At 40.4% G+C, this 25773-nt stretch overlaps 1 protein-coding gene across 8 annotated transcripts in view; it reads right to left on the bottom strand.

The window, feature by feature from the left end:
• Positions 1–2178: 2178 nt before the first annotated feature.
• The window catches only part of TPD52L1 (TPD52 like 1), a 60622-nt gene continuing 37027 nt past the window's right edge, over positions 2179–25773 (bottom strand). For 5 of the 8 annotated variants that reach the window (XM_068938185.1, XM_068938180.1, XM_068938188.1 and 2 more), the window contains 5 exons: positions 20570–20671; positions 14774–14788; positions 11985–12023; positions 9256–9316; positions 2179–4017 (listed from right to left, as the gene is read on the bottom strand). In XM_068938185.1, the coding sequence (XP_068794286.1) occupies positions 3886–4017; positions 9256–9316; positions 11985–12023; positions 14774–14788; positions 20570–20671 (349 nt within the window). In that variant the 3' untranslated portion in view covers positions 2179–3885. The remainder of the gene's footprint in view (positions 4018–9255; positions 9317–11984; positions 12024–14773; positions 14789–20569; positions 20672–25773) is intronic. The other 3 variants (XM_068938182.1, XM_068938187.1, XM_068938186.1) reach the window with 1 other exon arrangement.

Raw genomic sequence — 25773 nt, 5'->3', positions numbered from 1 at the left:
CTACTGGATGCTTGCACAAATAAATTCATAATGTCCAAGTTGTCATATAAAGCTAGATATGCACGTGCCTGTGGGCCAATGTAAAGCTGACCTTCCCTTGTTCAGACAGTATGGCAGTTCCCTGTGGCTGTTACCCACTGGTACTGATTGTGCTGTAAATGAGTTATTGATGGAAGCAGTAATGCTAGTGTAGAAGTACAGTAAGGTTGTCAAGTAAAGCTGTGGTGGTGGTAAATGGCAAAATGGGGTTAGTGTGTACATTTCTAACTGTTGCTTTTTGTATGGGGCTGGAGATTGGGGTGATGTTGTAATTACCAGACAATAAAGTATGCACCTGGAAAAATTGCATCGTAGAGACTTCGAGTGTACTTTACTATCTTCAGCATCATGTCAAATGAGGCAGCTGTAAATTCAATTGTAATTTCCTTTAAGGTAGGTAAGTTAGTTCAGTGTGCATCTTCAGGCAGAATGACTCCAGGAAACCTCTACACAAATCTTAGGTGCCTGACCATAGCTTGTACTGTCCTGTCCAGTGTGGTCTGTGACTGGTGCTTTTGGTAAAATCATAGGCTACTTTGCAGAGCTGCTGGGAGCTTTTGCCATAGGGGCCAAAACAGCACAGAAAAATCTGCAGAACATTTTGGTACAGACGAGGTGTGGGATGTTTGGTCCCCTCGGGGAACCTCATGAGGCAGTAATTGTGCCCTGTGGAAAGCCTGAAAGAGCAATGCACGCTTTACTGAGCTATAAGAAAGTCTGACTCGTGGTTATTAAGTGGTTGATTGTTTTATTGCAGTGGTGATAGCACGGACTCCACAAAAGTTTGTCCGAGACCTGTCATTCATCAGCATTTTTATTCCACTGAGTTACGTACTAATCACCGTCTGTATTAGTTTGTACAGAAAGCCAGGTGTAAAGGGGCTAGCCACACTGGAAGTCAGGACTGACAACTATCTTGACAACCTGGAGAAGCAGTCTTAAAAAAATGTCGGATAGGAACATGCAGCAAACGCTACTCCCAGCAGGACCAATCAGCTCTTCCAGCGCAGGAGGTGGCTTCACTGGCTAGCGATACACAGTTCTGCAGGGGATCAAGAGCTGAACCTGAGTCAGCAATGCATTGTTGCAAGAAAGGTAAGTATTACCCTGGGAAACAGAGAACTGGTTTGTGTGTGCGTTGTGTGAGATTTTGGGGGGGTTGTTTTGTTTGTTTGTTTTTAGAAACCTAGCACGTACTCTATGCAAGATTATTATTGTCTTCTACCACTGCAACTGTAGTCACATCAGTTTTGGACACTGCATTTTAAGAGAAATGGGAATTAGCTGGAAAGACACGGGAGATAGATGTGTAATCAGAAAACATGAGCCATGATGACAGGTCGAAAGAAAGGTTAGCACATTGCTTGTGGGGGCCTCACATTCATGCAGTAAAGTGTGCTACACCTGTACATGTGACCTGCGAGATGAAATCACCTCCTCCAGTCTTTAACCCTGCTCTACTCACATCAGGGTTGTACCTACTCATAGCGGTAGCTATTGTAACAACAACAACATGGTAAGGATTTATATGCAACAGAAGCATGTCTGGCCAGCCCACCTCTACTAACAGTAATATCAACACAGTCTCTCTAAATTGTGCTCTTAATGTAATTAAAAAAATTCACTGCTTTCCCAGAAATACTTTTGTGTATATGTATACCCATATGTGCATATATATATATATATATATACACACACGCACACATATACATACATATATGTGTATATATAAATAAAAAAATGAAGTCTAAATCACTTTCCTGTAGAAGATGACAATGCTTGCCATCCATGTTTTTTAACCTTGTTTTGGCTGCTGGCCCTGTTCAAAAGAAGGTCAGTACTTTTACAGCTAGAAGATATTAATTCATTCCTCTGCAGCACATTTCACTTTTGCCAAACTCATTTTGATCATTTTTCTTCTTTGAACCTCCAAATCTTCAAAACTTGAGCCAGAGATTTCCACGGGAGACTTCAGGCCTGGAAGGGACTGCATTTTAAAAATTGCAGAAATGGAAGATTATTTATTTCCCTGCAGTTTACTTTGATATGCCACTATGATACAGCAAGGCATAGAAAAGAGATGGCACAGTATTACATGTGACTGTAAGAACTAAAAAAAAAATCTAGAGTGTAAAAGAGTTAAGAGAGAGAGAAATTTATTTTTAATAAGAATATCAATAACTTCATTTACATCAAGTTGACCAGTAAGATTTTGTTTAAATTGGTTTATGCACTAAAAACTCTGCAAAATAAGCTAGCAAACCATCACAACAAAACTGTACTAAAAAAAAACTAAATAAATTTGCTTCCATGCTAAAAAATCACACTAAAGAGGCATTTGATATAAATGTCCAAGCTAACTTGTGTCCAGTTGCACATTATGAAAGGACTTCCAACTTTGTAAAAACTAAAACAAAAGCCACATAGAAAAAAATCACTTAAAGCCAAGTTTCCTCACAAAAATTTTAAGCAATCTGTAATGTTAAACTCACTAACACCGATTTGAAGCTTTGCCTTATGCTCAAAATAAGCATCCATTTTGAAAGTACCCAGACTGCTTTCCATTTTGCTTATACTCTTGATAAAGTTGCGCTCATCTCAGTCTGGTGAACTTAGTAATACAACATGCAGACTGACGTGCTCATTAGCAAGACACTCACAAGTGTGCTGCTCTTTTCTTTAAAAAAATTGTTAAAAGGATGCAAGAAAACATGCTGAATCAAAGCTGAGCGAGATGACTGGCTCTTGGTGATTAAGTAGATATTAAGTGGAATTACGCCCTGGAGTGCAATGAAGGAGGACAAAATTTGGTGCAAAAAGTGAAGTACTTGCTCATCCTGGCTATTGTAAGATTGGGGGGGGGGGGGGTTTATGCTAGCAGCTCTGGAGTATGGACTGAAGGCATGGGCTCTCTAGCCTATGGCACATCTTTAGTCAATTGTTGTTTATGTAGTCTTTCTCTTAAGGCTGTAACTGCAACGAGGCTCCTGCTGTTCAGTCATAAATTTACCTTCCCTTATTTTTGAGGAGAAGATATAGAGGCAAAATTATTACAGGCGTTTTTTTTCCCCCTACCTCTTCCCTTTGTAATTAGCTTCTACTGTTGAGTCTTATCAAACCACAAAGAGCAAGCAACAGAACACATTTTTAAACCGAAGCTTTTCCAGCTACACTGATCAGCTTAGATCAGCAGATGAGATCAGCTTAGTTTCTATATGAATAACTGGGTGTCTCTTCCTGTGCTCCTTATCTCTGCTGATGAATGGAGGGAGGGCAATGTCAGACTATCACTGAAAGAGGAAAAGCTTTTCTGTGATAGTAAGTGATTTTAACTCCATTAGGAAATAGACCATGTACAGACACTCCTGAGCAAAGGGCACCTGGTGTGGCTGGTAGACACTTGGTGCATGGACTGTTGCTGGCAGAAGAAATCTTTGCACAGCTCTGGGTCCATCTGTCTGATGTGGCACTGAGAAGAGGGTTGCAAACCAACAGAAACAAAACACAGTAAAATAAAAGAAATAAGAAATAGAGATTGGGAGAATTCTGGAGGGAAGTTACCTGAAAATGAAAACTCATTTGGTCACTTAACATTACAGAATTTAGAGTATTTTAAGTCTATTACTTGTTTGTGGTTCCTCTGGCATACGAAATACCTAATGATAAAATCGCCCATCCAAAATATAAATATAGAGAGGAAGAATTTCTCCAGGACAAGGTCAGCGAGGCAATTTTCCAAAGCTGACAAAACCTTGTTGCGCAAACTGGGTGGTGAGGGACATCTAGAAATTGCTGGCTGGGTAGGTCTCTGAACAGAGGCTGACAAGGCTTGGGAGGGCTTGAAGCCTAACATTGAAGCTCTTCCTCGTTCTCAGGAAGTCGGGTGCCAGCAAGAGAGCTCTGAGCGCTGGCATGGGCTGTAGAGCTGAGAACTTCTTCAAAACTGCCCCCGGTGTGACCTGTCCCACCAACCTTGGTCTGAAACAAGGCAAACAAAGAGAAAAGGAAGTTCAAGTCCCACTTGCCTTACACTCCACAGCATCAAGGGCTCAGAACTGTTCAAAAGAGACACAGAACATGGGAGCTTTATTTTTAACAGAACCAACAAAGCTCAAAAAAGAACCAAATAAAGCAACTCTCTTCCCCCAATTTCTAAACTTTTAGGCTGCAATTTTCAAACCTGCCTGTGGAACTGGTCACAAACTTAAAGGAAGAGTCCCCTAGCTCCTACCAGTGAACTTAGTCCCAATGTTAGGAAGGTTCTTTACATGAGTATCTTCAATTTATTTCTCTATTCTTCCAGTTTTGCACAGGCTGAGTAAGAGATAAGTATTAAAGTGAACTGGTTTATTTTCTGAGAAAAGTAGCTCATCTCTCAACAACAGTAACATAGCTTCCCTCAAAATGTATAAAACTTGCTGGGATTTCAGACAGTAGAAGGAATTTGGTAACCAAAGAACAAAACCAGCAATCTGTCCAGGTAGGTTCTTGTAACCATCTAGATACTGAGTTGCAAAACTGCCCACAGCATTTTAGCTGAAACCTTTTTAGCTTAACTTCTTCCTGGGGGAAAAAAATTGAATTGTATTAATGAAGCATGCAATTATGTGCTCACAGATCATCTATTTTCAAAACGATACAGTTTGTAGAATTTGTAAATATAAGTACTATAAATAAAAGAAAATATGACAAACTCTGAAATTGAGTTTTCCTAGTGAAGAAAAAGCTTTATTTAAAGCTTTGGAAAACATCAAGACTGTAAGTGAAGAAAAGAGAAAGCTAGTTTGACTTGGTTGTCTTGGTAAGAAAATATTCTTTTGTGGTTTGGCTTGGGAGTATACCTCCTAGAAGTTGATTCAAGTCTGAAAATAAGGTAAAACTCTTCACTCCATTCCTAAAACTGCAGCAGGACTTAAAAGGTGGCATTTTCCAGCCTGTCAGCCAGTGAATGCTTAGGAAGATTATTTTAATAAAATGACCTCTGCTTCCTAAGGCTCCAGAGGGTTAATCCTTTGTTTCATCAGCTAGCATAAGGGCTTACCTAGCTTGAAAGTTCAATAAAATAAGGCAGTAGGATGCTTGATATTTGCTCTGACAGTTTGATAGTTATTAAAAGTTCCCATCTCCAGAAGTAAAAATGTGTATCCGCTCTAGTGGACTATGCTGTCTTTCAGAAAGTATCAGTCCATCATTGATTTTTCCACATAGCAATACAACATATATAAAATTCATTACTCCCTCTATTTCCCAATTAAAATTCCCAACAAAAACAGTATTGATTCTGACTGATCAAAACGAGTGTGGAAGTAGATTATTCCTTGCGCTATTTCAAGTGACTCAGATAAGGTGCATCTGAATTTGAACACCTCAAAAGCAGAAATATAAATACACTTTCATTTTCTGTTTGTGTTTCTGCCTACTCTTCCATGGGAAACCAAGAAAGTGTAAGCAAGCAATTATTTTTCTGGAATGCCTCTGGCCAATACCCAGTGTTTACAGCAAACATTTAATTAGTAAGTGTTCTCTTTTTCAGAAAAGTTCAAAAGAGTTTTCCCTGGGAAATCACCCAGGTTGATTTCCAGGGAAAGCTGAACTAAGTCACTCTCCCAAGAAAGCTGCAACCCAAAGTCTAAACTCAAGAGCAAATAAAATCTATTGACTTCTAAATGCGTGAAATCTGATCATCAGTTTTGGCTGACTACAGAGCACTGAAGGACCACGTAAGATATGTGAGTAATAGGAAAAAAAAAAGATATTTGATAATGCTGCTACTATTCTTTTCTTTTGTCAGAAGTCTCTCCAGGAATTTATCTGCTTTTTCAGATCATAAGAGGGCCCTAGAACTGAAGGGCCAGCCTATGCTATCCCCCTACTCCCTGGATACTTCCTGATGCCCGCAGTAACAGACTTCTACTCTTGCAAGCCTTGGAACAGAGGCAGGGGAAAAGGAAGAACATTGCTGAGATACTCCCAGTTGTCCATCCCCAGTGTTGGTGACACCCCATGTCCATGACACCAGCTCCATTTCTTTCTCTCATTTCTTGGTGCACAAAGAGAAAGAAAACATAGGAAGAAAATGTTTCATAAAATGTCAGTGGGTTTGCCAATAAAGCTGGACAATGGCATGAAGGTTGAAATGGATGTGGAAGGTGACTTCAGACTCAAGACTTTTGGTTTAGTAGTACTCAACTAAAGATTCCTTAAAGGATGATCTAAGAGCGCCCCAAACACATCACAAGCTAAGAGCCGGTGTGACAAATACTCTCCTCTGCCTTGACTTAATCAGCAAAATAAGATCAGTCGCCTAAAGCAGATCACTGTGAGAAGAAACAGTCCTCAGAGCTGTGCAGTTTGAAGTGATTGTCTCTGAATGATTCATGTGCAGGTAACTGGAACCATGACCCCCCCTTAAAGCAGAATGGACATCATGCATGTTTGTCCTTTAGCCATCAAAGCAAGGCTAAAGGCTTTAAGCTGTCCCTCTTGCAGATTGGCCATAAGTGTAGAGAAATGGATTTAAGGAGACTAGAGGAGTCTAGAAGTAGACTTGGGAGCTAAAAGTGTCAACAGGTCTAAAAGCCCTGAAAGCAGGTTAACTGGCTCACCTCATTGCCACTAAAAGACTAACTCTGGGTACAAAAAGTGCTGCATTTCTCCGAAATAGTGTCTTTGCCTACTTGGTAAGTGGCTGAAAATGCAAAAAAGTCCATTCTATCTAGTGTTCCCAGGAGCTGCATCTCTTATTCGACTGAGTAGAAGCAGAAGGAACATAAGCAAGCGTACACTTGATTGCAGCAGGCAGGAATTCAGACCTTCCAAGCTGATGCACTTCATGAATCCCACTTCACAGAATCACAGAATCACAGAATCGTTTAGGTTGGAAGGGACCTCTGGAGATCATCTAGTCCAACCTCCCTGCTCAAGCAGGGTCACCTAGAGCATATTGCCCAGGATCACATCCAGACGGGTTTTGAATATCTCCAGCGAAGGAGACTCCACCACCCCTCTGGGCAACCTGTTCCAATGCTCTGTCACCCTCACAGTGAAGAAGTTTTTTCTCAGGTTCAGATGGAACTTCCTGTGGTTCAGTTTCTGCCCATTGCCTCTTGTCCTGTTGCTGGGCACCACGGAGAAGAGGCTGGCCTCATCCTCTTGACACTCCCCCTTCAGATACTTGTACACGTTGATGAGATCCCCTCTCAATCTTCTCTTCTCCAGGCTGAACAGGCCCAGCTCTTGCAGTCTTTCTTCATAGGAGAGATGCTCCAGCCCTCTAATCATCTTGGTAGCCCTCCGCTGGACTCTCTCCAGGAGTGCCATGTCTCTCTTGTACTGGGGAGCCCAGAACTGGACACAGTACTCCAGGTGAGGCCTCACCAGGGCTGAATAGAGGGGCAGGATCACCTCCCTCGACCTGCTGGCAACACTCTGCCTAATGCACCCCAGGAGACCATTGGCCTTCTTGGCCACAAGGGCACACTGCTGGCTCATGTTTAACTTGTTGTCCACCAGCACTCCCAGGTCCTTCTCGGCAGAGCTACTTTCCAACAGGTCAGTCCCCAGCCTGTACTGGTGCATGGGATTATTCCTGCCTAGGTGCAGGACCTTGCACTTGCCTTTGTTGAACTTCATGAGGTTCCACTTCATGAATGCATTTCTTTTACAGTGTGGGTGAATATGAAAAGCATTTGCAGCTAAGGTGAAAACAATGAAGGAACTAGGAAGGTATATAAAGGCACTGAACTGGGAGGCCTGACTTGAGGCCTAGGTTCTGCTCTAGCTCTTCCCCTAGACTTACTTGAGGTGCTGTCTCCCAGCTGTGAATGATGTTGTTTCCCTCTCTGACTATGTTTCCCTCTCTGACAGCATGCAATAGAGATGACATCACCCTATGCCATTTCGAGTTAAAGTTGCCAGCCTATCACTAAATAAATGTGAATACTCAAAAGCTGCAAATGAAAGAGTGAGTCTAAGCACTCTTTGGTGAAAAGGCTGATTTAGAAACACAAAAAGATATCCAGCTCTGTTGCTCTTTAACTTCCGCAGACATTGACTAGAAAATGTTACCTGCTATACCATTTCACAGTGCCATGGAAAAGACAGATGTTCCCTGTGTACCCGCAGCTTGAGTTCTAGTTGTAATTTGCATTTTATATGACAAGGAATGCCTCCTGTCCCAAGTGGAAGGTCATTTTCTTGCCATTCAAATTCTTTACAACTTGTGTCGTAACACCCACTGACATTAATCCAGTATTTTCAGTTCCTCCTAAAATGAGGGGTGATAATTTTGGCCCTTGTCAGCACTAAAATGAATTGCATTTGGAATGCTGTAGAATCTTTCTATAGCACTAAAGTAAAATGCCATTTTATGGGCATTTAATGGGGCTTTATCAGATAAATAAGTACCATTAGGAGACAGACCTTTTTGCTCCCCCTTCAATGTGCCTTACTATGCTGCAAATATTAGCTTACTGCAAATTTGCCATACTCTGTTCTGCTAACTAAGAGCTTTAACAAGTTGTATTAGCAGTAACTGACAAAGGTATGTTAATCCTGAGTTACAGTTCAGAAATGCTATCAGATCTTCTTCTCCCTCAGCAAAGACTAAAATATGGTTTTGAAGTCTTAAATCCAGACAAAATAATGAAATCAGATAGGAAATGGACCTGCATTAAGGGAAGAATACTTCACTGCTAGGAGGCACACAGGTAGTGTGATTCAAGCCAATTACATGACAGCTCCCACCAGTTCAGGAAGTGGTGGTGCCCACTTGGTGGGCATCGCTCACGGATTCAGTTCACCCTGTAAGCATCCAGCTGTGTCAGCCTGGCAGGGCACAGCATAAAGCTCGTAAGACCACACTGCTTTTGAAATCTGACCTTGTATCTCCACATGGCTCCGCTTTGCACACCATAGTCAGCCATGGTCACCCTTGCTGAAACGTCCCTATTTTCCATTTTAGTGTGGCCACTTTTTCAGCATTTCTGAGACCATTTGTTTACTTTGGTAGACAACATAAGTCATTACTTGGTAACTGAGAAGCAGAGAAAAACCATTTCTCTGTATATTGCCCTCATTTTCTGTCTGTGCACTTGTAGTTCCATGAAAAATCTTGATGGAACGGCAAATTCAAGTCATCTCCTGTACAAATGATAGTGATGACTAAGCTGCTACACTTTAACAAGCACAGCCACGTATTCAGCCCCTAACCTTTACCTTAAGGTTCGTGACGGTGGTCTCAACCTTCTCCTCAAATGATTTGAAAGTTGGAGAATTCCTAGGAGAAAAAAACAAAAGAGAGTTGAAGGGAGGAATGAGGCCAGTCAGTTCGAAACTTACTTGTGTATTACAATTTCATCAATTTTTACCAGGCAGCAATGCTAGGACAGAATGAAGGCTGGCTGGTGGCACTGGGCTATAGACTAACAGGGAAGTCACTTCTGCTACTGTCAGTCAAATCCAATTACAGTAACCAGATGAGGGTTTTTTTTTTTTTTTGTGGTACAAATTTGCAAAAGCAGAACCTGCCTAGTAATTGAAAATGAACAGTGACTTGCCTGCCTATCCTCTGATACATTTACTCTATTCTCTGAAGGAACAACCAGAGAATACTGGCCTTAGTACTGCATTTCTGTGGTTTTACCCAGCTGTATTGTTGCCACAGTGAAATTAACATTTTTTTTTCAGCTGGTGAACAAGGTAATAGGCTATATGATTAAAAAGATGGTAGTTTAACCTTAAATGTCCTAGAGACCTGGGGCAAAGTGATTTGAACTACAGGGGAAGTGGGTCTCAAATACCTGTGAGGAATCCTGACCCTCACTCCACAATTTTGTGACATTTAAGTGATTCTTGTTGCTTTCAAAGACAAAGACTTTAAGAAGACTGTGTCCCAAAGGTGTCCCTCTACTGGAGCTAAGCTTTGTTCTGCCTTTCACTCCTCACAGAATGGAAGACCACACTTCCAGTTTTTGGAGCACTGAGAGTTGAACATATCTTAAAAGAAGAAAAAAAATATGAGCAAAGGGTGTGATTTTCTTTCTTAAAGCAAGCCACCTATTCAGTTTGCTGGCTTGCCTGACAACCTCAATCTCTTTTTCTCCAAAACTTGAGCTTCTCTCTACTTTACAGTGCATTCAATTTTTAACATTTCTTCCTACCAACTGAATATAATGACTACAACAAACACCTGTGGCTTAATATTACAAGCATAATGCATATGCTCTGTTTTAGAGTGAGAGTATAGAACCCTATAGGAAATTGCACAAGGCACCCTTTAGCTGCTTAGATGGATGCCTCTTCCCCCCTCTGCCCACGGATTCCAGCTGCTTCCCCACTGCTGATAATCTCCATCTCGTTCAGGAAGACACGCTAGAAGCAGAAGAGCTGGGATGAGTACAAAAGCTTTTGTCCCCCAACAGCAGTTCAGCCAGCAAAGGCAAACTTGGGCAACTCTGTAGTGGGTAAAGGCAGGCTGCAGCCTAGTATTCCCTTCCTCCAGTTCTCTGCCCCTTGCTTGACAGCTGAGGGCTCGATTACAATGCACTTTGTGTCTCATTGGTAGTGAAGAGTCTGTTCCTCATGAACTGCTGTCCAACAGGCTCCTCTTGTACTTACTTTACCAAAAGAAGCACAGAGGTGACAGAATCCCCCTTAGTCCAGTCTAGTATAATGAACCAGTTAGTCAAGTCTTTAGTTCTTAGGCTTTTCCCCTACTATCTGTTGTGATACATCCACTAAGAGGTTGTAGAAACCACTGTCACTGAAAGCATAAGGTACTTTCCTCCTAACCTCCTACCAACACCTTCAACAGGATCAGACACTGACAACATTATGTCCATTTGTTCCTACATGGAACAAAAGGTAACACTGATCTTTAGGCATAAAAGAGGACATGCCCAAACAAAGGGGTCAGAAGGGCCTTACTCTGGCAGGTGCCCGTACTGCCTGTACCATCAATGGGGAAAGGCAAGCACATGCAGGAGGTGTTTCACTTCACAAAGCAAGGAAGCTAACAGCTGCTAAACTTAAGGGTGCCAGTTCATCGTCTGGGCACATACCGGCAACTTACTAGGAGCGTCATGACAGCCTCTGCTCCTGCAAATACGTTCACATCATATCCCTCATCAGATCAGTTAAACTCACCCTAATTTAAGGGCAAGCAGAAGCCATTTGGAAAAATAATGCAGATTTACTTTTGGTTTCTGTCAAATAAACCGACAGACTTTTCACAGGGCGAGAAGGAGCAAAAGGAGACAAAAATTGAGTTTTATGACTTACATTTGGCCCACAAGTCACACTTGCAAATGCTTGCCTTAAACTATCCACCTGCTGAAGCTGAATGAATTGGTCTCCAACATTTAGTTAAGAGATTTGTTTTCCCCACATGCTTGGCAAGGAGAGGAGATATTCATATATTTAGAGACTGGGGGTGGGGGAGGGGAAGCGGGAGCCTAATTTTTCTGAAAACAGTTGGAGCTTTACTTGAAAAGGCACCAATATTTAGCTGCAGTCAAGTAAAGCATGATTATAGCCATTAAAATATGAAAGCACTCACAGAAAATCCCTGCACAGGAGCATGATCCAAAGCCTGCTGGAGTGGAAAGCATCTGACATCAGCAGGCTTTGGATGATGTTCTAACGGGAGCAAAACAACTAAATTTCAGACTCAGTAATAAAAATCTGTTAACATTCAGCTATCCAAATACATCTCAGAACTGCTACATTTACTCAAAGGCTTGCTTGCACAAGAGGTAAACAATTTATACAATTAAAAGAAAAGAAATACAGATCGCCAGCCCTGCAGCCCTTATTTACTTAAATAACCTTAACTGATTGAAGTGGGATGATTCATTTGAGTAAAAACTGAAGGATCCGAATCAAAGAATGAACTCATTACAACGTCAAACATCAATAGAGCAAATATAATATGGGTAGCACATTACCTCATCGCAGGCATGCTTATGGAATGGCGAATAGAGTAACTGTGGAGTGAAAGCAAAAGAGAAGGAAAAAAGGTGTAAAATTCACTGTGCAACATGGTTATTACATACCGTTTTTTATTTTTTATATTTACTTAAAAAAAAATCTAGAGTGCTGTTACTCTGCTCCAAATGGAGAGAGCTTGTCAAATACATCTGTGAATTCCAGCTCACTTTCAGCGCTGAAGATCTTGCCACCACTCTGTTGTGTCAAGTGACCAAAGACTGCATAGGGCTCAAAGGAACCATGCAACACACTTCCTGGCAATACTCATTTAAAGGAGTCAGACCCTCGCTGTCTACATGCAACATATGACAGAGGGCTACCTTCATGTTCCTACTCTCAGATGATAAGCTCTGACCTAGGTGAGTATAAGTACACCTCAGGTTTGTGAACACAAACAAAGTTAGTTCAAGGCAGGTCTGTACTTCTTGCAAAAGAAGTTGGTAAGGAAGGCAATTGCCTACTTTTTTTTTGCATGTACAATGCATCCAGTCTAAAGAGCCAGGCCCTGCCTCTATTTGTATAGCCCCCTGGGCAACAGGCTATCTAAACAAGAGGTTTCCTCAACAAAGAGGCAACCCTCACAGCTGCAGCAGTTCCTGTCCTCATCTCCTGGGGACATTTCACCCTTTCCTTCAAACCTCTACTACCAACCATAGAAAGCTCTGCTCTCCAAAGCTCTCTCCAGCTCTCACGCTCTTTTCTTCCCTCCTCAGACTTCCCAGCAGCACACGTATGGGAGAGCAGAGTGGCAGAGGATGGAGTCTCTATATCACTCAGAGACCTACAGATCCTCTTGTCCACTTTTAATCCCACAAATATCCCCCAACCTAGTCTCTTGGCTCATATTAGCCACCTTCTCCCACCTCAGCCAAAGTGAACTCTGCTATTATAACATTTCATATTCCCTACTGCTGAGAAGCATCACACCTATTTTGAATATGAACCTTTATTTATTTGAAATACAAGTAGTACCCATAACTACATTTACATCTGAGTAAATTTCACACCGTAAGAGTATGTAGTGTTTCAAAAGTTCATGCGTGCCTACTTTCAGTGTTGACAGCTGCAGCCTGGTCTGACGAAAACAGTAGGAGCTTTACTGTAAGGGACACTAATATTTGGCAGCCATCAAGCAAAATATGATTACAGCATTAAAATGTGAAAGCACTCATATAAATAGCATGTATTTGTTCCAAACTATCAGCGTTCTTATACAAATTGTACTGTCTCCATATACAAAAAAAGCCATTTTTTCCCAGAACTAAGATTTAGAAATAGGGGGGGAAAAAAAAACTGGCAAGAAGGTGGTCAGATGGGTCTTAGAAGAATTGTTTTCTGGTGTGCATACCTTAAGACTTCCGCTAAGCTGAGATAGAAAAGAAGCAACACCAAACACTACACAAGGTTTTCTTGTTCAATTAGCACACCATTTTTAAGATTTAGGAAAGACAAGTCCAAACATTCACAACTGCAGATCTTTAACAATCCCAGTTAAATGAAACAAGCATGCTTGCCATGTTAATCTTGTAACACATAACAAACAGGCAGAAAATAAAGTTTTAGAGTAATTCAGCATAGGCTGCTCCTGTTCTAATAGCAAAACATTCCAAATATAAAGCTCTAAATAAGAAGATTACATTGTGCCAAATTAAATTCACTCAGCTGAAAGGTGACACGTGACAGACAATCTGACTATTGAGTGCATATTTTACTGAGCTCATCTTTTTATTTTTTTTAAAGAGGAGAGGATTCAAGCTACAGCAACAGTGACAATAGCTTCCAATATTGTTCTCTTACTTAATGTTTTAGGCTCCAGGACACTTGTGTCTGTGATGATGAAAGACCTCATGGGTTCAGTGCAGAGGCAGAAAGCAGAGATCCCTTCTGCCAAAGGATTGCTAGGTTTTACAGTTTTGGCTGATCTCGGAGTGAGACAGGAAGTCAACTTACATCACATTTTGAAGGTTTTTTCAGTGAAGTAAGAGCTCATGTTCGGACAACATTTAGCCGAGCAGAACAATTTTCTTGAGTCACCCTGTTCATTAAGGACGTTGTAAGTCCAGACTGCTGAGGATTCAGGGCTGTTCAGCCCCTTTGTTAGGTGAACCAACTAAAAGCTAGATAGCTCACAAAAGATTGCTTTATCATTGTCATATTTTGGATCATATATTAAACTGTCCTACAGTGTTAGTAGGCTCAAGCTCTAAAGAGGGTAAAGGCCTCTTTTTAATTACTGTAAGAACTTGTCCTACCTTTGGAGATCTCTGTAAACTCAAGATTTTACAGAGTCAGCCTGTATGCTTCATGACTGCTATACTTCTCCTTTATGGAAGAGGTAGGAATTAAATTCGTTATGTGATCTTTATAAAACTCTGCTCACTGAAGAGAATTTTTATTAAGTGCTGTTTATGTTCCAGCCTCTAGATAGAAGGAGATGGCTGAGAGAACAGATTATATATAAGTAGGTTTTCCCAAGAAAAACATCTTTTGAATGAATTCATTATTTGAATTTGAGACTAATCTACTCGAGAGCAAGGTAAACACTCTAGCACTTACTCCAGTCCTTTCCTTGCTAGAATCACCATGCTGGTAGAAATGAGACATTACAGTTTAAGTAGAATATGTTTTTATCTTACAAACAATGCTGAAAGACAAGAGGTTACTGTCTTACATTCCATAAAACAAACCCTGTCAAATATAGAGGCAGTATTTAAGAGCACTATTTAAGAAGAGCAATGTGTCTTACCCAATTGAATGTGATCTACGGTAGCCGCAAAAGGAAAGAAAAGCAAGAGTTAAGAGTATTAAGAACATGTAGCAAAAAATAAACGTACATATCTGGAAGATGCCAAAGGAGAAAAAGAAAATCATTCACATTCAAATTTTGACAGTGGAATTCACACTAGAACATGGTTCAGCTGAGATTCCTTCAAGGCAAAAATGTAACTTTTAACAGTTTTTACACACTCCGCCACTACCCAGAGTTAATCTCATATTATCCGTGCAACAAGGAATAGAATTTTTGTGTGGTAAACTTTGTGTCCTCTTCATTAGATCATGCTTGAACAACACTAGAGGAAGTATCAGCCAACTGGAAATTCACATCAGCAGCAAGCATCTTTTTCCCCCTCTGGATTTTTTATCATCTCTCAGTCCAGTGTGATGCCCTATTTACTGCACAATACTTATACCCTACTCTGAAAAAAAAAACCTGATTTCTTCAGGGGCTATTATATGGGGCTTATCGTTACATATGTGGGTGCTTCGCAAACATAGACGGATTTATCTTCACAGCACATTTCTGTTTAGTCCAGCTTACAGTAATAAGTTTGCTGGTTTTAGCCTCCTTTTACTACCTGCTGATTCCCAGGACCAGCCATCCCTTACTTCATGCTAGCGTCGATATTTGCAGAGCCATAAGGTAAGCAAGACTGGGAATCTGTGTTACTGTGGAGCTCTACAAGCCAGCACAACTGAAGGTGCAAGTGCCAACAGAAATAAGAGAAAGCAACTATCTCACCTGTCATCAGAAGAAATGCTTATGAAATTAAATTCTGAAACAAGGCAATATCATTATTTCCTTTACAGAGGGTATTAGAGAGACACAGAGGTTTAAGAACAGGAGTTCTGGGTATTTGACAGCCACGATTTTTCGAGGAATTCAGTTCTTAGTGACTTCAGCAATAGCTGTGAGTGCTCAGAACATCCCTAGATCATGGAAAGCACAGAAACGCAGGAGTGGAAGGCACATCAAAAATACATTCCCACAGCACTAGAACAGATTATACCTCAGCCATCTCCAGCAGACATCTGCCTAACCTGCTTTTAAAAAATTCCATTGAGCTGTTTATATTTAAAATAGTTAAGCTTTTGTTAGCTTAATGACCTTTAAAAGTTTTTACCTGTGCAGTTCTTGCAGTGTGTGTGGTAGCATGTTTGTAGTAGTGTAGTGAAAGTAGTTTCCTTATATTTTAAAAGCAAACTGAAAAACCAGAAATACTTCCGCTTGGTATCACAGCTTTTCTAGAAGGGTCATCAGCATGGCTGAAGCGTTTAGATCCATATAGACAGTTGTGGAATAACCCAGTAGTACCCCCACAAAAAGATCCCAACTTTGCCAGTAGGCAAAAAGAGCAAGGGGTAAAGGCCCCCAACTCCACACCAGCTCTCTGCTCTGCATGACAAGCGACATGTTGCCAGCACTATCTGCAGCCAGCAGCGGGGTGGTAGGACTCAAGGATCTTGGATTTGGCCAGGCTGTAGAGAAGAACATGCCTAAACGGGCTTTCAACTTGATCTCACCTATCTCAGCCCTCTAAAACTCTCCCAGACCATTCTCTTTCTCCATGGTTGCCTCCTGATACTCCTACTGTTCTGACGCCTCTGTCCCCAAAACCCAGCCTTTTCCATCCTGCTCCATTCCATCCGTTCAGCATCAGTCTTCCCCTTCACTGATACCGTAGTGCTGTAAAGGGGGAAGGGGAAGGGAATTACACTCATTTTTCTTTCAGAAATCTCGGACTCTGCCCTCCACGTCTGAGTAACCAGTGCCCATATTATTCTCCTGTAAGTGACCTGGGACTCCCTTTTTCCCCTTTGCCTTCCCTTTCCATAGAAAGGACACGTCATAATATGTTAACAGAGATGATGTACAAAAACAAAAACCAATGGATTTCATGCTATTAATCGTAAGAGTTATTCGTGAGGAAACTACTATCTTAAGTCTATTACTAGTGCTTGGTTTGTATCCCAAAATAAAAGTATGTTTACTGGTTTTATCTGCTTTTCTTATATTTCTAGTAACCTGATAATATTAAATAAAATGCAACACAACTGTACAGATACATTATGAGCACTGATTAATAATAGTACAAAATTCAGAAGATGTAAAACGCTAAGGATTATTTACCTACAAAATGAGTTAGAGAGTTAAAACACCGGGTAGCTAAGGGTGGGGAAGAAAGAGGAGCACGGCAGCTGCATGAAAAGCATTTTGCCCCCAAAGGGTGGCTTCTCTGTTCATTGGGACACAGAGGAGAGAGGATTTTGCCACCTCTCCTTCCTTCATGTAGACTTCATCTTCATGAAATCCTAACACAGCAGAAGAGAACATTCAGGGGGAGTTCATCTGGCCTGCTGTTGATACGTCATATTTTAATAAATATTTTCAGAGATAACCCAGCGTGAAACATCTTTCAGATTATCAGTTAAGATTTTGGTTCTTCAGAACAAAAGTAAATGTGTTTCATGTGATGCTCTATCCAGCTGACATAGCAGGCAGCCTGGAAAACAGAATTTTGTTTCACAAAGATGGTAGGTTTCAATATCCAGAATCAAGCTGACTACAAGCCTTTTAAAAATCCTCACCGCCACAGGCGTAAAGGCCAAACACACCAGACTGCTGAACATACTGGGACTTATGATGATCATCTGGATTATAGAAATCGGTTTCAAGTGTCTGCTCCGAATGAAAACAGAGCAGGGATTTGCATCTGGATGTCATCGGTGACTATTAATCTTAATGCCTAAACAACAGAATCAAGCCAGAGTCTAACGTGTGTTTAAAACAGTATTATGGGAGGGGGCAGAGATAATCCATATGCCAGACCACTGAAATGAAATGAAATGATTTGGATTAGGAAGAAGCAAGCAAACAATGAAACAAAGACAGCATGCCTCCCTACAGCTCACTCCCCCAAACATAGCTGGCATTAGAGTGGGAGTGGGGTAGATTTTTAACTGAGGTCATTGAAGTGATAAGGTTTACCGTGTAACCCAACAGAGAGCTGCATCTGCCCAAATTGAGCTAAGATCTTCGGTCAGCCTTGCTGTTGAGGTAAGCATACTGACTATACTCTAGATTTGCGATGTTCAGTAGATGTAGAAGGCCCCATTCATACCATGCTTTGTGTAACTATGGGATACTAGCTGTGTTGCTTGCTTCTTCACGGTCACTTGTCAAGAAGACTCTCCTTACTGAACACTTAATTAAAAATACAAAAAATGGCAGTGCTGGTAAGTTCGTATTTTCTTGAAAAATTCCCAACCAGGTACAAGGTAATCATTTTGGGTAAAAAAAGGCTACTAGATTCAAGCTTCTTGATTAATCAAAATGCCTATGGATTTAGTCTCTGCTTTCAGCCCTTGGCTAAAGGGCTAAAGGGATAAATACTGCCAGTTGCTTTCCAAGTGCTAGTCAGAAGCATAATGATCATGGGGAAGAAGGGACTGATTGGTAGGACAAAGGAATTGGGTAGCAGTCGTGTTAAGTATTAAAAGACACACTATATTACAGCAAAGACAATTCTTTGCAGTCAATCTCAAACGCTACGCAAAGCCCAGGTAACAGGACTTGGGAAGCACCAAACGCTCAGAGTCCTCCTTCTATGATCAAGAACCAGTGTCCAAGGTATTTGCCCATCAGTTCTGTGACCACAGCTCTGAGATCCAGAGCACCGAAGCAGCAACAGGAGCTGTCCACTGAGCAGTGGTTTTGCCTTGGTTACATGAGGAGGTGTTGGGAAAAGAACAAAAGATAAAACAGAAAATATGTTTGTGCCACGTGCTCATTGCCTATTTCGTCATGTATTTCTCAAAAATATACGGTACAATTAGGAGTGTAGAGAAGGCACTAAGAATAAACAAAAGCAGAAGACAGCTTCGGTGTGATAATCAACTAAATTGACTGGAGCCTCAGCCTGGAAAAGGGCAATACAATAAAACTGCAGGAAATCATAAGAGACTTTAAGCAAAGGAGTAAGGCTATGCTCACTGTTTCTCCCAGTAGAAGAAATAAAAGGCATCAAAGGAAGGTAGACAAAGTAGGGATTCAGAATAGAAAATTAATAAATAAATAAATTACACAAACTTCTTCAGCACAAAACTATCTGCTAATCCAGGGGGTCATGAGCTGTTATGAATGCCAAAAGCTCATACAAGGTGAAAAAAAGAAGATAAATTCATGAAGAAGAATCCATCAAAGACTTTTAAATGAAAGGTGTCACCTCTGTTTTAGAAAGTTCTCAGCTAACAGATTGCTGAAGGCTTGACGAAGGTACCAAGAAAATACAACTGCATGCTTCCTTGTTGTTATATCCTTTTCTAGGTGTACAATACCTAAGGATGTTTAACTGTATTGAGTCAAACAGTTCTTAGCTTATGTTCATAGCCTGGTTGAAAGTCACTCACTAGAATTCCACTTTAAGTTGCAATGTGAAAGAGTCATTATTATAAAGCAGATTTTTCTTTCATAGTTTCACCTAGGAAAACAGCTGTAGTACTTCTGTAGAGGGTTTATTTAGCTGTATGTAAGAGGTAGGTATGAAGGAAGGACTCTATAGAGATTTCTAAAGATTCAAATTAAAAATAAAAACGTGGAAAAATAGGTTTAGCTATAAAGAATTATGCTTCAACCATTTGCAGCAACAACATATCTATATTTGAAATATTGTAAAATGACTTCATATAGTTCTTAGGATACACCTACCTGTTGAATTATAAAATTACAAAAAAAGTGAGTATATGCTGATATCTCTAATAAATGAGACTCTAATTCTGCAGTTTAAACAATATGCTATAGATTTATCCATATCCATTTATTTCATCACAAAAATAAGCTCCCCAAAATACCTGAAATCAAATTCTGTAATCCTACTACCAACTTGAAAGCTGAAGTGCAGCTTATTGTGACGTACAAATTCTTCATTTACGCTCTCATTTTAAGGAACTGTAAGATCAACATTTTAAAAATATGTTAACATATAAAGCCTGACATTTAAGTCATATACTTAACTAACAATTTTCCCTCAAGCCCTCAACTCCTATTATTTTCCTCTTATCTATTTTTTATAAATACAACTGGACAACAAAACTTTGCCTCTTATCTTAGTAGGCTTGGACCAGCAGAGTGAAAGCCAACGGCAAGAGACAAAAGCCTTTCAGATAGGTAGAACATTAAAACTCCAAAACACCTAGAAACAAATACACAAAGTACGCAGATGATGGGAAATAGATAAAGTAAAAGGAGAAAAGGCATAACAGTTTGCTGAGTAATAAAACCTGACTTCAGGTTGTGGTACTATTTTTATTTTATCCTTTGTACAACTTGAAAAAGCTGATAAAAAAAAGTCTGAAATCCTTTTTGATGTATCTTTCCTAGAAGATAGCTAGGCACGCTTGCTTTCTTTAGATGCTTGTCTCCAAAACTGATTTATGAATAAAATTAGGTTAACTGAAATTTAATGGCATTTTTTCTTCCATTTTATTTGTATACTTCCCTGGGCTTGCAAAGTTATTCCAAAGGGGATTTCCAAGTTGTCTTCTTTTGTTGGTGTTTTGTTTTTGTTTTAACTGGGACTCAAACAGGAATTATATCTTTATTCACAGTTACCCTTTCCTTTAAGCTGGAATTACGAATATAATACTACAGTTATGAACACTAGTTGGACCTCGAAAACATTAGTGTAGAAGGAGTAGTAAAGTGATCGATTTATTATCCTTTTGCTCCTCAAAATAAGACCAAAGAAGCAGTAGATCCCTTTACCTCATGTCTCCAAACTTCTTGCTGATAGCGGTTCCCACATTGCTGATAGCTGCTGTTGCCTTCTGTCCTGCATGGCTCAGGGTCTCGTGTGTTTTCTTGTAACTGGGAGGGAAAAAAAAAAGGAATAGAAATAGTGCTAATTAATTTTGAGAAACAAAGGTGAGAATCCCCTGCAATTGATTCTTTTTTCTCTTATTTCCACATCTTAAAGTCCCACCCACTAAAGGGTTAAGAATTGTAATAATTGTAGCATAAAATGATGTACAAAGATGCCCACTCCTTCACAGCTTCCTAAGTGCAGTTTAACCTTAATGTGAGCAAAACGCCCTCCAGAGTAATCCTTCACCTTTTCTTCTCCTCCTCTGCACACAACCTCCTCTGGTCAACGCAAGCTGTTTAAATGTAGAATGTAATGATTTGTTATGGCTTGCTGAATACTTGCTTGATACAATTTCAGTAAACTTGCATCAGCTAAGAAGCACAGTATACATGTATGTATAGCGCACACATTCACCTACAGAATCATCTTAATTTACTGATCTGGAATATATGCTTTAACCCACGTAGACCATTCAGTATGGTTAAATTACATTCTCAGAGTAATCAATAATCTTTTTTGTATGGATGCTTTTTTTGCTGAGTAAACTATTTCTGAGTATTTCAGAGGCTTCCCTCCTAGGAAATTAACTGATGCTCTCAGTGACGCAAACAAGCTCAGAATTAAAAGTACTGACCTCGTACTTTTACAAAAGGATAGCATATTATAATCAGTCTCATATCCTGTGATGTGTCTTGGCAGATAAGAACTGCAGAAATGATCATGAAAAATTCACAAATATAATTTTATTGGTCCTACATCTCTTTTGAACAAATTCTTTAAGATTGTAAATGATTTCAAAAGATTAAAAATTCTTTAAAAGTCCAAAATACACTAGAGATTAATGAAAAATCCTACTGCCTAATTCAGGAAACAGACTATTTTCTTCTTAGTTTTAGGTATATGAAAGCAATACAACTTTGTGGAGAAAGGAGAGGAAGTAAAAGAAGATTAACATTTGCCATACAGCACATCACATTTATGCTAGGTCCTTTTAGCCTTGGTAGTACCTATTGTGCAAAGTCCTTAGCTTCTGTTGTACAGAACATGGGCAGATGCCAAGTAAAGCTGTATACTTTTAGACAATATTCCATCCACAATTAATTTCTCACAACATACAGACATACTTTGATTATATGCTCCTAACCCACAAAACACCTTCCAGACTACTGACCACCTAAAAAGATATAACAACTACGACGAAACGTCTCAGTCTGTGAAAGTGCCTATCTCTGTCTCCACTGACCAGAACGGGAGTCTAGAGGCTCTTAGAGTCTAGAGACCTTAGACTAGGATACCAAGGTACTCCAAGTTAGATAAGCTGAATTAACCGTAAGCAACAACGTTAGAAAGACGACAAGGGGTAAAACATTTTAACAGTTACAGAAGGAGCACAAATTATAATTAGAAAGGAAGGAGCACTGGTTACGCCAGTTTTATTGCTCCTTTTTGAGGGGCAGAATACAGAGAAGACCTAAGTGATTGCCTTCTTTCTCATTCATTCTGCTATTTGTCAGTTGGATAAAGTAAGATTGCAATGTTCGTATTTCACAGAGGCTCATTTGCTAGCTTAACTAGTTCAATCACTCTGTCATACTCTCATATAAGTTAGAGTGGTATAAGACCCTAAAATAAATGTTAATGGTGCTTCAGTCAAACTATGAGCATACACCTTTTGAAAAGTGTTGACCTATGAAAAAAAATCAAACATTCTAATACCCATGTGCTTATACATATATAAGTGTATTTTATAAATGTTCCTGTACTGTTGCATACATGTCTTTAAACATTTTCCTAATGGAGAAGATTACAAATCCATTCAACACAAGAGAAATTTTGCTGATGACAAAAACGAGGGCCAAGACCTGACATCCAGGTCTAAAAGGTCCTTTTGTAAGCAGAGTCAAGCTCATTTTACCTATACCCCAACCTGTTTGGACACAAATCATCTGTGCACAAACATACCCAGCCTCATCAGTCACAGCTGGTTCACATTCTCCTCTGTGAGAAAGCAGGCAAGAGGGAGCTTGCCTCTTTTTGCAAATTACTGTGTTCAACGCTCAAGCCTGTTTTTAAACATCAGAAAGACTCCTATTAAGTTGAACCTTTATCCTAACTTGTATTGGCATATGTTGAGCTATCCCTAATGCTTCCTTCTCTCCTCTCCCTATTCTCCCCCATAACTTTTGGTTGGGTGGGTTCTGAGTCAGCAGTTAGAGAACCAGCACACTTCCAAGCAGGGATGTAAGGCAGTAAGGGATGTAATAACATTTAGCCTCCTTTTTTTTTTTTTTTTTTGTTAAAGATCAAAGTATCCCATCAGCCAGACAAAAAGTATATTAAAATTATGAATATGTTCAATGAAAGTGATAACCAAGGTAAAAATATATCTAGAAACAAACACTGTTTAAGTTCAGGTTGACTGTACATACTAAAATAGTTTGCAGATATCATTCTGAACTAATTTTTTGAACAAGATACCTTGGAGTTCATTTTGCCAATGGGCATGTTTAGCTTTAGGAAAAAAAGTGAGACTGATTTTGGCATTCCAACTACTATTGCATTTTCTTTATAGATCCCAGAAATGCAACGTTCTCCCCAGTATTTCTTCTAGGAAGAAAGAAATGGAAACCGCATTTATATTCTTAATACTTCTGCTGTTATGTAACAATGTAAACCCAGCTAAGACTGTTATACAATTGGTCTTTTTTGAGTGCCAGCTCTGGAAAAATGCCCTCTGACACAGAAACAGCCCCTCCCTTCAGCAATGCACAAGAGCCTTGAGAAATGGAAAAATAACAAAAGTAAAAATGCAAAATGCAACAAGCAATACCTGTTAGCAGAGATAAGAACAGTAATTTGCATCTCAGCAAAATTCACTAATGGTTAGCTAAAAAATCACTCTCCCGTACTTGCCCCTCTACCGTTATCCGCATCACTGTGCCTCCTTCATAAATAACTGATGTCTTCATAGAGCACATTGCCTCACTGTAATTAGTTAGGATCTGCACTGAGATACAGCACAATATTTTGGTTCAGATATTTTTATCATCATAGTTATGTTTACATTTACAGCATTCATTTGATGCCTTGCCAAATACTCCGGTAAAGAATGATCTTTTAGACGTATTATTTCTGACTTCCGAGAATCTTCTCAGTTGCATTCTGCATCAATAATTTGACCCAGATATTTTCACATTCTCATCTAACACACAAGAATTTCTGGGTTTTAATGAACTGAACACTTAGTTTTCAGAAATCTCTAAGAGTACCAATGAAGTTCGCTATTCTAGTCAAGAATATTTATTCCTGGGAGACAGAACGAGTGTTGTACCTATGGCTTTTCTCAAGGCCTGCTTCCACTGTCAAATGCTCTAATACACTACGTGATGTGATCTACCCTTCCATCATATTCTTTCTTACCCTTTGAGCAGCCATTATTGGCAATTATTTTGCAAGTACTGACAGCCGAGATCATCAGGACAGTGAAAACATCGCAACAGTCAGTCAGTCATTGACAGAGATCAGGTAGGTGACCCTGAACCCTAAGGCAGAAACGCTCCAGCAAAAATAGAAAATCAGGAATGTAGGACACGAAGATTCAAGAAATACTATCTTTCTATCCAGCCCACAGTGTATGTTTTACACAGGTGCATCATTAGGCATTCTTACACTGATAAAAAGTCATCATAATACTCCCCCTCCGCCCCAACCAATTTAATAGCATTATTCCAGATGTCCATCAGCAAAAGTAGAAACAGGCTAACTTGAAACAGAAGACTTGATTTATACAGTTAGGAGTAGGAAGACATTCACTGTTTTTGCAGTACCTAAACATATTCCATAAAACAGGATTACTGGCAGTGGTTAACAAAGACCACAGTTCATTCCTCTCACTTAGCATTTCCTAATAAATACCTAAGATTTGTTTGACAGACACACAGTATTAAACAAATATGGTATGTGAACTGCTGTCACAATTAACCTGCCAATCAAACTAACCCGTGTCAGCTGAGGCAGCCAAGAGATGCAACAGTTTGTGCAGCAGTGTACAAAGAAGGGGCCCTCGTCTCCAGTCACAGCAGCGTACACTTCCTCAGAAATGGTTATGACACGCTGCAGAGCGCATTCCCCAGTAGCCACTGCAGTCACTGCATTTGCCATGGCTTCTACCCAGACAGACCAACTGATGATGGATGCAGCTCTGAAGGTCTCAGGCTGCAAGGCGTGCCTGGGGCCTCTCTGTGAGGCTGAGGATGACAGCCAACTCTCTGCAGATGGTGTGCGGTTGTTGATAAGTTGTGTTGCCAGGTAAAGGATTTATGGGAGGAAGTAAGCAGACTGAGTAGCATCCGAGAAGATGAGCATGAGATAGATAGAATATTCTCAGACACCATGCAGCTTCAAGAGTCTCAACTGCCCCCACAACAGCGGAGATGCAGGAGGGCTCTGTGCCATGTGGAACAGTAAGTCATAACTCCGTAGAAGATGAAGGCTGGAAACTGGCCACTTCTTGTATGAGGAGAAAGACTCTTGCTTCTCCTGAAGACTTGCAGTTGATGAACAGGTTCAGTGCCCTCCAAGTTGAGGAGAAGCTGGGCATGACTTCAAGTGAAGTAACTGGGAGGACAGACCCCGTGCCATACAGGAACACCCAGAAGAAGCAGTGAGTGATTGCTATGGGTGACTCCCTGCTGCAGGGGACAGAGGCACCCATCCGCTGACCTGACCTCCTGTCTAGAGAGGTTTGCTGCCTGCTGGGGGCTCGGATCTGAAATGCCATGGAAAGAGTACCAAAGCTTGTCTACCCCTCCAACTATTATACTCTCCTGCTCTTCCATGTGGGCACCAACAATACTGCCAAGGGCAACTTGGAAAGTATAAAAAAGGGATTTCAGAGCTCTGGGGACAGTGGTCTGGGGTGTGGAGTCCCAGGTCATTTTCTCCTTGATCCTGCCAGGGAGGGAGAAGGATGGGAGGAGGAGTAGATGGATACTGCAAGTTAATAACTGGCTGTGCAGCTGGTGTCAGCAACAGAGTTTTGGTTTCTATGACCATGGGACCCTGTTTGAAGATTGACAACTGATCAGGAGAGATGGGATCCACC

This window comes from Struthio camelus, chromosome 3 (assembly GCF_040807025.1).
Source record: "Struthio camelus isolate bStrCam1 chromosome 3, bStrCam1.hap1, whole genome shotgun sequence".
NCBI classification, from domain to species: domain Eukaryota; kingdom Metazoa; phylum Chordata; class Aves; order Struthioniformes; family Struthionidae; genus Struthio; species Struthio camelus.
The sequence above is the reverse complement of the archived record's forward strand: the minus strand, read 5'-3'. Positions and strand labels throughout refer to the sequence as shown.